Source organism: Paroedura picta, chromosome 11, assembly GCF_049243985.1.
Source record: "Paroedura picta isolate Pp20150507F chromosome 11, Ppicta_v3.0, whole genome shotgun sequence".
NCBI lineage: Eukaryota > Metazoa > Chordata > Lepidosauria > Squamata > Gekkonidae > Paroedura > Paroedura picta.
In genome coordinates this window covers 25,656,770-25,671,365 of record NC_135379.1, presented here as the reverse complement: position 1 = coordinate 25,671,365, position 14,596 = coordinate 25,656,770, and the positions used below count along the sequence as shown (strand labels likewise).

General features: G+C 43.3%; 1 protein-coding gene across 1 annotated transcript in view; it reads left to right on the top strand.

The window, feature by feature from the left end:
* The window catches only part of MEOX2 (mesenchyme homeobox 2), a 77,475-nt gene extending 63,432 nt beyond the window's left edge, over positions 1-14,043 (top strand). Inside the window, exon 3 of the mRNA XM_077304723.1 lies at positions 12,666-14,043. Within this exon, the coding sequence (XP_077160838.1) occupies positions 12,666-12,890 (225 nt within the window). The 3' untranslated portion in view covers positions 12,891-14,043. The remainder of the gene's footprint in view (positions 1-12,665) is intronic.
* Positions 14,044-14,596: the final 553 nt, after the last annotated feature.

Genomic DNA, 14,596 nt, shown 5'->3' with positions numbered 1-14,596 from the left:
TTAAGTAAATGCTAACATACTCTTATATGTATTGCCATAATCCAGAACCTAGTTTAGTTAATGGGATTTATAACATGTACAATTTATAACATGTACATATTACTTATAAAAGAGCCTCTTATGGCGCAGAGTGGTAAGGCAGCCGTCTGAAAGCTTTGCCCGTGAGGCTGGGAGTTTGATCCCAGCAGCCGGCTCAAGGTTGACTCAGCCTTCCATCCTTCCGAGGTCGGTAAAATGAGTACCCAGCTTGCTGGGGGGTAAACAGTAATGACTGGGGAAGGCACTGGCAAACCACCCCGTATTGAGTCTGCCATGAAAACGCTAGAGGGCGTCACCCCAAGGGTCAGACATGACTCGGTGCTTGCACAGGGGATACCTTTACCTTTACCTTTTATTACTTATAAATAAATGTCAGTCATTAATAGGTGCATCTGAGTTAGTTTCCTTCCTTCCTTCCTTCCTTCCTTCCTTCCTTCCTTCCTTCCTTCCTTCCTTCCTTCCTTCCTTCCTTCCTTCCTTCCTTCCTTCCCTGTGACCCTGGCCAAGGGTTTGTCTCTGAACCATTTGTCAGAAACACTGATCCCAGTTGGGCATACCATTCAACTCATTTGAGAGCAATTTGTCATAGCTTACAATGTAGAGATGCACCCATTTTTTCATGACCACTGGTTTATTGTGCATATAATGCTACATGGTGTTTGGTGGGTTGGGAGAGATGAGCGTGAAATAATAATAGAAAAAGCATATGTACTTAAGAAGTCACTTCTATTGAAATCAACAGGATTGATTTCCAAGGAAATGAATGTGTTGGTCTTGGAACTCTTCCATACAGCAGCTGTCCTCCGCTACAGTAGTGCCAACACTGGAAGTTGAACAGGAAGTAAAGCATTTAGATTGCTATAGGGACCAAATAAATCAGTAGCTCAAACAAGTTAAGCTTTCTGACATAACAATTGGTTCGGCACCACCATTACTTCACTATTTATATCGATCCTGTTAGTCTGATACAATAGCAGACAGCACAAAGTTTTGCACAGTAGTTCAGCTTACAGGAGTTCAGGTGTGCTGTCTCAATGCACCTGACTCTGCAGGAACTTCAGATGGGAAATTGGGAATGTCATACATTTCAGTGATATTAAAATCCGATATAATATTTATTGACCACCATTCTCGGTCTGGATGGCTCGTGGTGGTTTACATAAAAACATTAAAAACCACATAAAACCCCAGTACATAAACCAATATTGGTGTCAAAAACAATCTACTACAACAATCTACAGCATCCCCCATGACATCTCTTAAACCCTGACACAGCAGGCACCAGTAACCCGGAGGATGTTCACTGGCGATGTCCAACCTAGGGGGCTGTAGAGATAGGGAGGCAATCTTTCTAGACTGGCCTCAACCAAACACCTGGAGGAAGAGCTCTGTATTATAAACCCTGTGGAACAGGGGTCCCCAAGCCCCGGTCCACGGCCCGGTACCGGGCCGCAAAGGCCATCATACCGGGCCGCCAGCAGCCGCGCCTGCCTCCCCCCCTGCAGCAAGAGGGGGGAAAGAAGCCGGCGCGGCAGCCGGCGCGGCAGCCAGCACAGCAGCCGGCACGGCAGCGACGCTAACGTGCAAGCACGGAACTGCCGCGCATGTGCATTGTGCCCCCTGTTGGCCAAAACGTGCATGTGCGGCAACTCTGCGCATGCGTGTTAGCACCACCTGGTGGCCAAAACATGCATGTTCAGCAATTGGGCATGCGCGTTTATGAGCAACTGTGGCAGCCGGGCCGCTGGCTCTCCCCCATCCCTGGAGGCGGTCCCCGACCAGATGAAAGTTGGGGACTGCTGCTGTGGAACACTGATAGCTCTGTCAGGGCCCTCAGCTCTTCTAGGAGCTCATTCCACCAGGTCGGGGCCAGGACTGAGAAGGCCCTGGCCCAGGTCGAGGTCTGGTGTGCCTCCTAGGGGCTGCAAAATCATACCTTCAGAGCAAAGAGCCCTGTGGGGGGGGGGCAGAAGGAGCTAAGTGGTCCCTCAGATGTGGGACCCAGGACACATGTATAGCTTTGAATATTAAAACCAAGACCTTGAACCTGATCCAGAAGCCAACTGGTAACCAAGCTGCCTCAGCACAGGCTGGACATAGACCCTCAAAGATGACCTTGTGAGGACCATAGCAGCCGTATTTTGTACCAATTGCAATTTCCAGGTTAGAGATAAGGGAAGGCCCCTATAATGTGAGTTACTAGAAGTCTAGTCTGGAAGTGACTGTTGCATGGATCACTGTAACCAATTGTTCTGAGAACAGGTATTTTTTATTTATTATATTTATATACTGCCCTCCCTGGAGGCTCAGGTAGGGCAATAGTAGCCTAGCTTGGTGCAGATGGGAAAATGCCATTTGTGTTACCTTTGTGATCTGAGCCTCCATAGATGAGGCATCAAAGATTGCCCCCAAATTCCTGCTTGCAGATACAGGCATAAGCTGCACCCCATCCAGGCAGGAGAGGCACATTTCCTGATCCTGATCCCTTCTCCCCAACCAAAGGACCTCCATTTTGGAGGGGTGCAGTTTCAGATGGCTCTGCCTGAGGCATCCAGACACTGCTTCCAAACATCCATCAGATGTTTCCATCCATCTGTCCATCAGGAGATAGACCCAGTGCAGTGTGATCCAATGCAGAGTTAGTCCAGTTTAACCTCTTTGATTCTGGTGGTCCTAAACTGGAATAACTACATAGTATTTTACTATATGGACTTTTATAATGATTGATAATAGTTTCTGTGGACTATCTTGATTGAAATGTTTTAGAAAAGCAATGTATAAATTTTAACAGTATAAATAGTCGATTTATATAGTTTTCATTGTTGGTTTTAATGTTTTTAAATATAGAGCGTGGCAAAGACTTACTGCAGTTGCTAGTTGACACTGTGTAGGGCTGGTTAGAGACGGATGTGACCACCCCAACAGCCCTTTCGTGGCATGCACTGCACACATACAGCATGCACAGTGTCCATGGGGGCGGGGGGGGGGGACCTGAGGCACTTATAAAGGCACCATGTGTGCAGATTTAGTCCTCTTTGCCTCAGCATGCCATGGAGCAGCTTCAGTCCCACCCACCCTTATGTTGATGTGGAAACAGCCTTGTGGCCGTGTTTGAGGTGTGTTTCATGGTTAATATTTTGTCACAGCTGCAGGCTTTCATGGGATGGAGCCTGTTGGCAGGGAGTTCAGTGTGTGATCAGACACCTGGCTCGTTTTGCCAGGTGGCCTGGGTGCAGCCAACTGAGGTTTGTGCCCAGTTCGCTCCCCACATAGATCACTTCCCTTAGTGGAGAACGTCAGTAGCTCTCCCAACAGGGAATGGTGCAGATCACCAGCGCACCTCTGAACTCCATGGTGTATTGGTACAGTCTGCTGACTGCTAGGTCAGCCTCCCTCTCCCATGCTGTGCCAACCCTCCCATGGGGAGATAATAAAGCTGTGGCCTTGCTTATACCCAACAATGGTGTGTTGTGTCTTATTCCAGCCCAAAATGCTCTCTTGCTATCAAGTGTTATGTGTTGCTATCAAGTGCTATGTGTGTTTTAATTTTTTTTTAGACACATTGGTGGCACTTACAAAGGCAGATAGGTGGGATATAATTTTGTCAATAAATAAATGAAAAATAAATTCTACCAGTATTTCAGTGGATTTGCAGTGCAGTCCTGAGCAGAATCACACTATTTTACATCCATTGAGAACAGTACTCTGCTTACAGCAATACTGGAAACCAAACACAGCCACAATTATATTGGTTATTATGCAGATCAAAATTTTCAGCTATTAAAGTCTTTTTTGCTCCAAACATTAGGTATAGACTAAAGAAATGGAAATAAAACATCACTGTTTTATTTATTTATTTATTTTTTACAAATTACCATTTATTAAATTCTGGCAATTCTCTTTCTTCTCAATATATATTTTAATATTCAAGCAGACATCTTGGCAATTTCAAACATACAAGATTGTTGTATGGGATAGGCTAATAATTCATTTGCAGAATTCACACATCCTTCCTATTTCTAAAATGTAGCAAGATCATGTATCACTTCCATTATCAACACTTCATGAAATCCAAAGGAAGTTCAGATTTCATCTCCCTGAATTTGATCTCAAGAGGAAATAGCACATGAAACATCCTCCACAGGTCGTTATATTTAGTACATTAATGATGAATGCAGCTCAATACTGGCTTGGGTGTTTGTTTTTGTTCAAACTTCAGCATTGTAAGATATGAGAATGAGGTCATTTTGGGCTCCGGGCTTCATAGTCTCAGGAGGAGCACCATTTAGATGGTACTATGTATTTCAAATCGATAGCTACAGTCTGATTTTGGGGCTCCCTGATGAGCCCACAAGCTGGGGCCATGCTCTGAAGTCCAGCCCAGTCCTCCAAAGCAATAAGCTTTTAACATTTCTTCATCAGAGTTTTATTTTTTTATGTGCTAGCTAATATATTTTAAAATGCATATTGTTTTACAGGCCAGCTTTAAATAATTTTAAGATCCAGGTTCACTTAAGTGCCATTATTTTGTCATATTATACCACTGAGCCAGATTGATTTTATGGCATTCACAAACAACACATAGTGTATACTTCTACATGTCCTTCAAACACACATACAAATTATTATGTCTTTGTGTCTTTGACCCACTTATGTATATTCATTAACCAATGACAATTTTGGTTCTTTTATAAAAGCAACATTTGTCAAGGAAACATAACAACTTTATCAAATTTTATTAATCTGTAAAGGTGATCAATCCATGAAGATTTCTTGCTCTTATTAAATATCTTTAAATGTATAGTAGAGTTGAAAGCTGCCTTGCATCTAGTCAAACCTCCTACTTGAATCAGGAAATGCGAATTAGAGTCGTAGACTCATTATGCACGGCAGCAGCCACGCCAGGCTGCTGCCGAGCATTGCGCCGGGACACGATGCCGACAGGGGCATGCAGTGTCCCTCCAGGGACGCCATAGGTTGAAGGAAGGACTGGGTCAAAAGGCCTAGCTCTTCCACTTCTGCATGGGGCTGGCCTGACCCAGCCCCCGCTGGCACCCGCGGTATCCCAGGGAACGTGGAAGATTCTGTGTTCCTTTGTTGCGGGTCTTCTGGGGCGCTGCACCGGGCCAGGCCTGGAATGGTGGCAACAGGGTGCATAATCGGGGCTGCCCTGCTGCCGCCATCCAGGATTTCTAGCCGCGTGCATAATTGGTCTTAGAGTGGATGTACTAGAACTTCTACAGAAAACCCTAAAAAGAGACACTGGTTGTTTGTTGCTTGTGAAAACGCTAAGAACCAGCGGACACCTGGAGGTTGAGAATGGGATGGGATTGCTGGTGCTTGGCATCCATTGTGGTTCTTTAAAGAGCATTTTTCCCCTTTATGCTGAGAAAAGTATGAAAAAAACCTTTGAGACTTTTCAAAAGTTGACCAGAACATAAGCGGATGGCAGACTGCAGTTATTTAGGATCAAAGGACTGGTATGACATACAGAATATATGCTTACAGATAGCTACAAGCAATGTAAAGAGGGATAAAAAGGACATAGAGGGGCTGATACAAGATGAAAATTTTAAATTTGAATTTTGGTGGGTGGAAGTGGCCTCACAAGGTTGGAAGGAGTTAGAGGAGTTGGCCTATGCTCTGGATACAATATGATATCTGAGATTTCTCTATTCCCAAAACTCCCCCCAGACCAGACACCATCCTCATATTCCCAGGAATTTTTCAAACTCAATTTTATAATTCTACTTATGCAGTACATATTAGATAAGCATATACGATTTGCTCAAAATAATGCTTCTGTGAAACCAGGAATATATTAAGTAAAGTACCCTATGTAAGTTGCTAGTTCTAGACCTCATATAGTTGAATGAAACCAAAGGGAAAAAAATGAGGGTGTTTGTTTATTTATTTATTTGTTATTCATTTATTTATTTATTTCATTTCTATAATGCCCTTCCATAAGACTCAGTGCGGTTTACATACAACATGGGGGATACATGGAACGAATTAATATATAACATTAACAAATATAACAACAACAATAATCTAAATAACACAACTTAGCCAAGGCTCTTAAAGAGGACAGACTGGTTCAGGCCATGGAGAGGATGTCTGAGGAGGGACCTCTTGTCGGTCTCAGGCAAATGCCTGGTGGAGGAGCTCCCTTTTGCAGGCCCTTCGGAATTGTGGAAGTTCAGGCAGGGCCCTGATCTCTTCAGGGAGCTCGTTCTAGCAGGTGGGGGCCAGGACAGAAAAAGCTCTGGCCCTCGTTGAGGACTGAAGTACTTCTTTGGGGCCAGGGATCACTAGCCAGTTGGCAGTGGCAGAGCGTAATGCTCTTTTGGGGCTATAGGCAGAGAGATGGTCTCTTAGGTACACTGGGCCCAGACCGTGTATGGCCTTGAAGGTAAGAACCAAAACCTTAAGCCTGATCCGGAATTCAATTGGGAGCCAGTTGAGTTGTTGAAGTATGGGCCAGATTTGAAATCTCCATGGTGTATTGGTAAGAATCCTGGCCACTGTGTTCTGCACCAGTTGCAGTTTCTGGATCAAGGATAAGGGTAGGCCTGCATAGAACAAGTTTCAGAAGTCTAATCTAGAGGTGACCATCACATGGATCACTGTGGCTAGGTGTTCTGGTGCCAAGTAGGGCACTAGTAGCTTGGCTTGGCGGAGGTGGTAGAAGGTCTGCCTCGCTTCTCTTGTGACCTGTGCCTCCATGGAAAGGGAGGCGTCGAGGATCATCCCCAGGTTTCTGGTGGAGTGGGCTACTGTTAGATGCACTCTATGCAGGTTGGGTAGGTGCACTTCCTCGTTTGCTCCCTTCTTACCTAGCCACAGGACCTCCATTTTTGTAGGGTTGAGCTTCAGATGACTCTGCTTGAGCCATTTCACCACTTCTTCCAGGCATCTGGTTAAGGTTTCTGGGGGGAATCGGGGCAATCATCCATCAGGAGGAAGAGCTGGGTGTCATCTGCATATTGGTGGCAACCCAGTCCCAAACTCCAAACCAGCTGAGCAAGAGGGCGCATGAAGATGTTAAATAAAATAGGAGAGAGGACTGTTCCCACATGTGAGCTGCTGACGGTTGGATACTCTAGCTCCTATTTCAACCCTGAAGGAAGGAGATCAGCCATTTCAGAGCTGTCCCCTCTATCCCGGCATCGGCAAGGTGGTGAGCTAGGAGCTCATGATCTACAGTATCAAACACTGCTGAAAGATCTAAAAGTATAAGCAGCGCTGACCCGCCTCGGTCGAGCTGGCGTTGGAGGTCATCCATCAGGGTAACTAGTGCCATTTCCACCCCATGGCCAGGCCAGAAACTGAACTGAAATGAGTCAAGGGCTGAAGTTTCCTCCAGGAATGCTAATATTTGGTCCGCTGCAGCCCTTTCCTGCCCCTGCCACTGCCTCCCTGCCCTTACCACTGCCAGGCAGCGTCCCGGGCATCCCAGCCTGGCGCAAAGCATGCATGTGCATGCTACGCCAGGGCATCTCCCCCTGGGTGTATACGGGGGAGTATCCCACCCCGCCACAATGTCATGGCGACCGCTCGCTGTAGCAGTCACCGTGTATAAAGGGTCCAAGAGAAGGTGAGGCAAGGATGGCAGCTCTGGGGACTGAGATCTAAGAGACAGCAAGAGTGAGAAGGCATGGAAGAGGAACACAGTTGGAGGGCCAGTGCAGGTGCCCTGGGGAGTGGATCCCAGGTTTAGAGGCACATTTGTCAGGGTACTTAAAAGATAAATCACTTTTTATCCTGGCATAAGGTTTTGTGGACTACAGCCACAACAGACAGAACTAAATATAGATTGCACTTCCCCTCCAGGACTTTTCTCAGATAGATCATTCATGCTAAAGGTCTTCTCAGTTCTCTAATACTCATCTAAAACTATAGCTTTCTTGGAACTAAATCAGGTTCCTTCAGTTGAAAATATTCAGAATTTTTAAAAGGTCATTTCAGGAAACTGAAGACAGAATCGTGATCCAAATTTTGACCTTTTAGGGTAATGGGACCAAAGTTCAAGATATTTCTTCTGCATATGGACAGAATGCGGCTGATGAAAATGGCTGGTTGTTACCATTAATTATCTTAATAGTGTATCTCTACATGACCTAGGCATGCTGTTAGGATGCAGAAGGGCTTTATTGACAAGTATACAAAGGAAGGTATGTAGCTCATATTTCTAGAAGGCTACATATGATTGTTTGGTGATCTTGAGCATATATATGAAATTGTCTTATATTCACTTAGATCATTGTCCAAGCTGGCCCAGTGTTCTCTTGGTTTTTTTTGGGGGGGGGGATATTGATCACCTCAATAAGAACACTGGACGCTTTATTTGGCATGATCTTGGCCACAGCCTTTAATTTCCAATTGAGCATATGTTACCATGGGTAAGGGGTCCTGCCCTCTTGCAGTCAGTCAACCACAAGGCAGGTCCCCTCAAGGGGCTCCACTGGCTAGCCAGCTTGGATCCCCAGATGTAATGGCCTGCTGGCTTATGGGACATGGCAACTGTGTGGACCCACTGGGCATCCACATCTGGTTCCCATGCCACCTGGAAATGCAATCCTTTGATCCAGCTCCATATCCATACAGCCCCTTATGGGGGCTCGTGAACCTGTGGAGGCCAGCGCACGAGACCTTCCCCATGCTTCAATCTGCCATCCCTATGAATAAAGAGCAGACTCTCAATGGCACATCTGACTGCACATTCAAATAAGCCCATATGCACCAGACCATACAGGGGAGGCCTCCAACTAATTGTGGCAAGAAAAATGTGGCCCCACAGCCCAGTTGATCAATCTTAGATTGCCAAGCACCTGGTGGCACAGCACTTCCTCACTTCCCCTGGGAACTCTCTGACTTGCCCTGGGATGTCTTCATCCCTCTTCTTCCCTTTTTGGCCCCCGCTGGGCATTTTTATGGGACACCTTGCTGGCTGCCCACTCCCTTCTGCAAATTGTCCAAACAGCCTCTGTGCCCCCCCCCCATCCTTTGGCTACCCAAGGCCTCACCAGTCAGGTGGCCCACACTCATGTCTAGCCATGTGCAATCCAAGCTGCTTCGGTGGTGTGTCTTCTGCTGCTCATTCCTTATAAGGACAGATGGCTCAGCCTCTATCTTGGCATGTCCTTTCCTGCTCCAGATCCCCTGCCGCAGCAAAAGGCCTCTTTCAGTGATCTCAGGCTCACTTCTTGGGCTGGCAACAGTTCCAGGTTCTCAGTCTTCCCTACCTCTGTTACCCAGGATTTGGGAACTGAACTCTGGGAAACATAAGCATGGCCATTGTACTATGGCTTTCCTCTTGCCCTTTTCCTCTTTTACCCATGTAGTGCTGAATCAAATGAAGAGTACATTACAACCAATTCAGTCGATTTATACTATTTTGCTTGCTCTTATGTTGCCTTGATCTTAGTGCAAGGTCATTGCAGAGAAAGCAGGCTAATTGACTTTTGTTATTCACAGTCAAAGTGTAATGGAAATAGAAAGTGAAGAGAAGGGCTTGGAGAGAAAAGGTTGTCTCATCTTACATAGACTACTTCTGAATTTTGCCATAAGGCATCTAAATTTAGAGGACGGCTCAGATGGTTTAACTTATGCTGTCTTCCAGCCCTTGCTGGCCAAAGTAGATTCCCTTAGATTGACTTAGACTCCCTCAGGCTTACTCACTTCCTTAGACTCACAGGCTCTTGCCAATTTACACCTCTTCTTACATATGACCTTTGCAATTTGGGCCTATTATATTTCAAGCAGTTTTATCTATTTTTCCATTCTTGTTGCCATTTCACTGTAATCTAAAATAAAAATACAATTACTCAAACATATTTGTACTCTCAGTTGCAGTGAGAAAATAAGAGAGCAGTTAGGATTTCACAGTCTCATTTTTCCCTTGGTAAGATATTGCCTTAAAGTGTTTTTTTCCTTAAGATCTGTCTAGACTGCTATACTGTTTCTATAACATTAAAGGTTTATTCAGTTTTTACCTTTTCTTTATCCTGAAAGATCAAATGTAGCTATCTTACAGTTCCATTCTAAGATTGCCAGAATTCAATCATTTTAAACCCATTGACTTCATGTTGAGAAATTCCTGGAAATCTGAGAGGTGGATTTTACAGAGGGTGGGGCTGGGGAAGGGAAGGACCTCAGCAAGGTATAATACCATAAAGTCTACCATCCAAAGCAGCCGTTTTAACTAGGGGAATTAATCTTTGTGGTCTGAAAATAGGATTGCCAGGTCCTCTGGTCCCAGAACGAGTCCCCCGCTTTCCAGACAGACCGTGACCACCCAAACTCCCTCCCAAATGTACTCCAAACTGGAAAAATGCTGTGTATTAACATTATATGCTGACATCACCCAGAAGTGACAGAGGAGTGATGTTTTGGCGTTGGGGTAAAACTCTATGGCTAGAAGCAAATTAGACCATAGAATTTTGTCCCAAAAGTTAGAGCATTACTCCCTGATGTCTCCAACATGGCAACATCATTTCCAGGTGATGTTAGCATGTTGCAACACTCCCAGAAACCTCTTCCTGGAAATCAGTTGTAAGTTTGGGAGATCCCCAGGCCCTATCCAAAGGTTGACAACCTCTGTTTAGGCTCACACTATTGACATGGTTTGCCAACAGTAAAATACTCTAGCACAGCCCCACACTGCAGAACTCACTAATATGCATTTTCACAGCTGATCACATTTTCTTTACATGATTCTTGACTTCCTCCTGCTACTTTCATTTCCACAGGTAATGTATGTATTTATTAGATCTATATCTACTCCTGTCATTCATAATGAACTCAAAGTGATGTAGTATGGGATTCCTAAGAGGTTCTCTATTGAAATGCTAACCAGACCCCAGAGTGACTTAGGTCCTACCTATCATAAGTCTTTCAGTCATATCCTGGAACTAAATATGAAGATAAATGATATATAATTTGTATACTGGGTTCATAATTTTTGTACTGAACCACATTTTAATGAAATCTTGTAAGAGTTGTGCAAATACAGTGCCAAGTTCCTTCCAGTTATACTGTCCGCATATCATCTAATAATTTCAGGTTTCTCCTACATTGTTCTAGGAGTGCTTTTCAAGAATTTAATCTTGACTTTGAATAATTTAATCTCCCCCCTCCCATGTTGTGTGTGTGAGAGAGAATAACACTCTTATGAGGAAATGTATGTAGACTAATCTGCAGCGCACTGAAAGTTTCTAGATTTGTATAAGAGCCATAGTCTTAAACATTATAACTTAATACAGTGTTTGGCACCAGCAACACACCACTATTTTACTAGGGGAAATTCATTGTGAAAAATGACATATATTATTTACCACAAAGAACTGCATGAATAGTACAAACATTATGAGCCCTTTGACATTGTTTTTGGGAAAGGTTTTGACAGATGGCGTAACAATATTTCCTAACATCAGAGTAGCTAGCAATAAATACTTTCCTCCTTATATTAGTTTTATTTTACTAGCCTGCTTCCTTGGCTCTGACGGGCTGTCTAGCAGCAAGGATGTGCCAGTTTAGTATTTTCTAAGAAATCTGGAATTCTCCTGCCCTCCTTTGAGATTTTTGAATTTAGTTTTCTTAGCCTCGTGACCTGAAAACAAAACAAGCCAACCAATCTGAATTTTATTAATGACAGTTTTAATCTTTATTTTCAAATCCCATCCTTGCCCTGTGAAGTTTCATTTTCAGTTTTAGCACACAGGTGTATGAGAGCTTTGTTACCTCTGCAGGATAGTGTTTCATGTTGTCCTTATGCACTTGTGGCTGTTCTTTTTAAAGCTCAGAAACAAAAATCTACTATACCCAACAACCCACCAAAGCCCTATTTTTTAATATACATTGTAGACTTTCCAATCCAGCTTTCCTTTTAGAAAGCCACAAGATGGACATTGCAGTTCTACAGTGAACATAATGGTGTATCAAATAATAATCTCTCTTTGTTATTCCAGTTGTGCAGAATGAATGCCTGGTGCTTCTGCATGTTATCACCATGTTGACCAATCTGTCATTGATTGAAAAGTCAGTGAACCTTATATTTATGAAGGCACATTAGCAAAAGATCCTGTAGCTTCTTGAGTTCTTTCTGTTAGCTCCAAAATGTACTTACGTGTAATTTATAAAATACTTGGTAATATATACAGCTGTTACAGAAAAGGAAGCTGAGATGACCACACAAAAATTATAAATATACCAGTAGAAACCCACAAAAATTCACATAAAGTTTATTCATATTGGCACATTCCAAGTTCAGTCTTCCAGTACTGACTCTAAGATTGGGATGTGGAGTGCTCTGGCAAGATACTGCATAAAGAACGCAGGCTGCCATATGGGTACAGTTGGCTGTTTGCCCCAGAGTGCCAAATTTTGCCATCTTCTTTCTCTTTTCATCTCCCCTCTTCTCTATGCACTTTGTGCACTCAAGTGGATACACCTTTTCTTGTCTTTGGACTTTTTGTGAACTTATCAATACCGACTTATTAATATTGTCAACAAGCTAATATTAAGACTGTATATATTAAAATGAATCAATACATGCAAACTGACCACTAGTCAGTGGCACTAGAGGGCACACAAATGACTCTGTTTTGTTCTGTTTTGATTCAAAGGTAAAAGTTTGGTTCCAGAATCGACGGATGAAATGGAAGCGGGTAAAAGGGGGGCAGCAAGGGGCTGCAGCACGGGAAAAGGAACTGGTGAACGTGAAAAAGGGCACACTGCTCCCCTCAGAGCTTTCGGGTATTGGTGCAGCCAACCTCCAGCACACAGGGGACTCTCTAGCAAATGATGACAGCCATGACAGTGATCACAGCTCTGAGCATGCGCACTTATGATAAAGCATGAAAGCGTCACAGCTCCATTCTCAGGAAAGTTATGCTAACATGGCAATCCTTATACAGACATTACTGACATATGCAAGTGACTCTGGCAATAAAACAAAATTGGATGTATGGTTTCTGCTTCTCTTGGAGTCTTTTTTAGATGAGTTCAGTAAGTGCCAAGCCTTAAAGGTGCCTCGTGAGCAGAAGCAAACAAAACAAAACAAACCCACCCTAACTTGCTTTGGAACATTCCAGTTTTGTTTGTCATTTCAGTGACAATGGGCAGGTATTTTTGCTTTAGCTTGCACTGAAAATGCCATTGTTCTTAATAGATTTAATATTCGGGGAGGGCGGAGGACTTTAAAAGCCACAGTGCCAACAGAAACACTGTTTAGTGGATGAGAAATATATTTTAACTCTGTATATATCTATTTTACAGCATTTTTACTTTTCACTCATTTTTAGCAATGCGATCATATTAGCTGATGGCAATAGTCACTCATGACAATAAATGGCTTTTTTTCTTGTCTCTCTCTATTTTTGTTTTGTTGCCCCACAAATATATCATACATGCGGACAATTGAGTTTGGAGAGTGAACAATGCATGAGCGTCTGCTAAGGAAAGTCCTTATACCACAGACAAAACAAATCTTATGTTGCATTTACTATCAACTTGCTGCTAATAGGAATTTATTAAACCTTGCTCCTCAGATCTTATTTTATAATAGCAAAACTGTTCTTCTGGTACAAGATCTGGTACAAGATCTACCATTCATTTTTTTTACGGTTTATTACCATGAACATTATACATGTGTATGACATTTTGACTCACTGCAGCTGTTAGCCACATGCCGTATATTCCAGGGTAGCTTGATCAGCTTGGTATAATTGTCTTAAAGGAACTGGATTATGGAGAGTAGCTAGGGTTCATAAACTGGACCTTTTAATCTTCAGTACCAACATTCATCCCTCCTTAATGCGACCAGGAATATTTGACTACCCCTGGTAATTGTCAAACAAATAGATTAAACATAACTCTGTATCAAATTGCAAAGGTCAAGGCATTCTTTCTTTTCCAAGCTTGTGTGTACAGCCCAAACTTTACACAAAACATTGATTGTACTTTGTAAAGGAAATCTTTAATAAATGAAGCTTTTGAAATAATCGTCATTTTCCTTTGGAGTTTTCATAAATCACTCAAAAAAAGTGTCAAGTGCCCCAACAAAATCTTCAGCCAAGAGCCACAAGAACTGCATTAGCCCCTTGTGGAACTCAAGGGGGAAAAACTGCTAAGTGTTCAAAATGTAATCTAAGACAAACAATTGTGCGATACAACATGAATATATTAAAGTCATATAAGCAACCTAGCACAATCTAGCTAAGATATGATAAGAAAAAAAATGTTATTGGAAAGCATGTTTATTTGACCAATATACACAGTCTTCTGACATGCAGCTTTTTTTCTCCGTGGCAAATAAGCAAGTCTACATGTAGACTGTGGCAGAGCATAGAGGAGGGATAGCCAGGAAGCCTTGCTGTGTGGAATGTAATTGCCACATGGATGTATACATGTACCCCTCACGTTTGTGGGGTCCCAGGTCATTGGAAGCTTTAAAATAAGCACTAGCATCTTGAACTGGATCTGGAAAAAAGCAGCCAGTGAAAGGAGCACAGAATGGGTGTAAAATGCTCCCATGTTCAAGCCAAGATCACAAAGG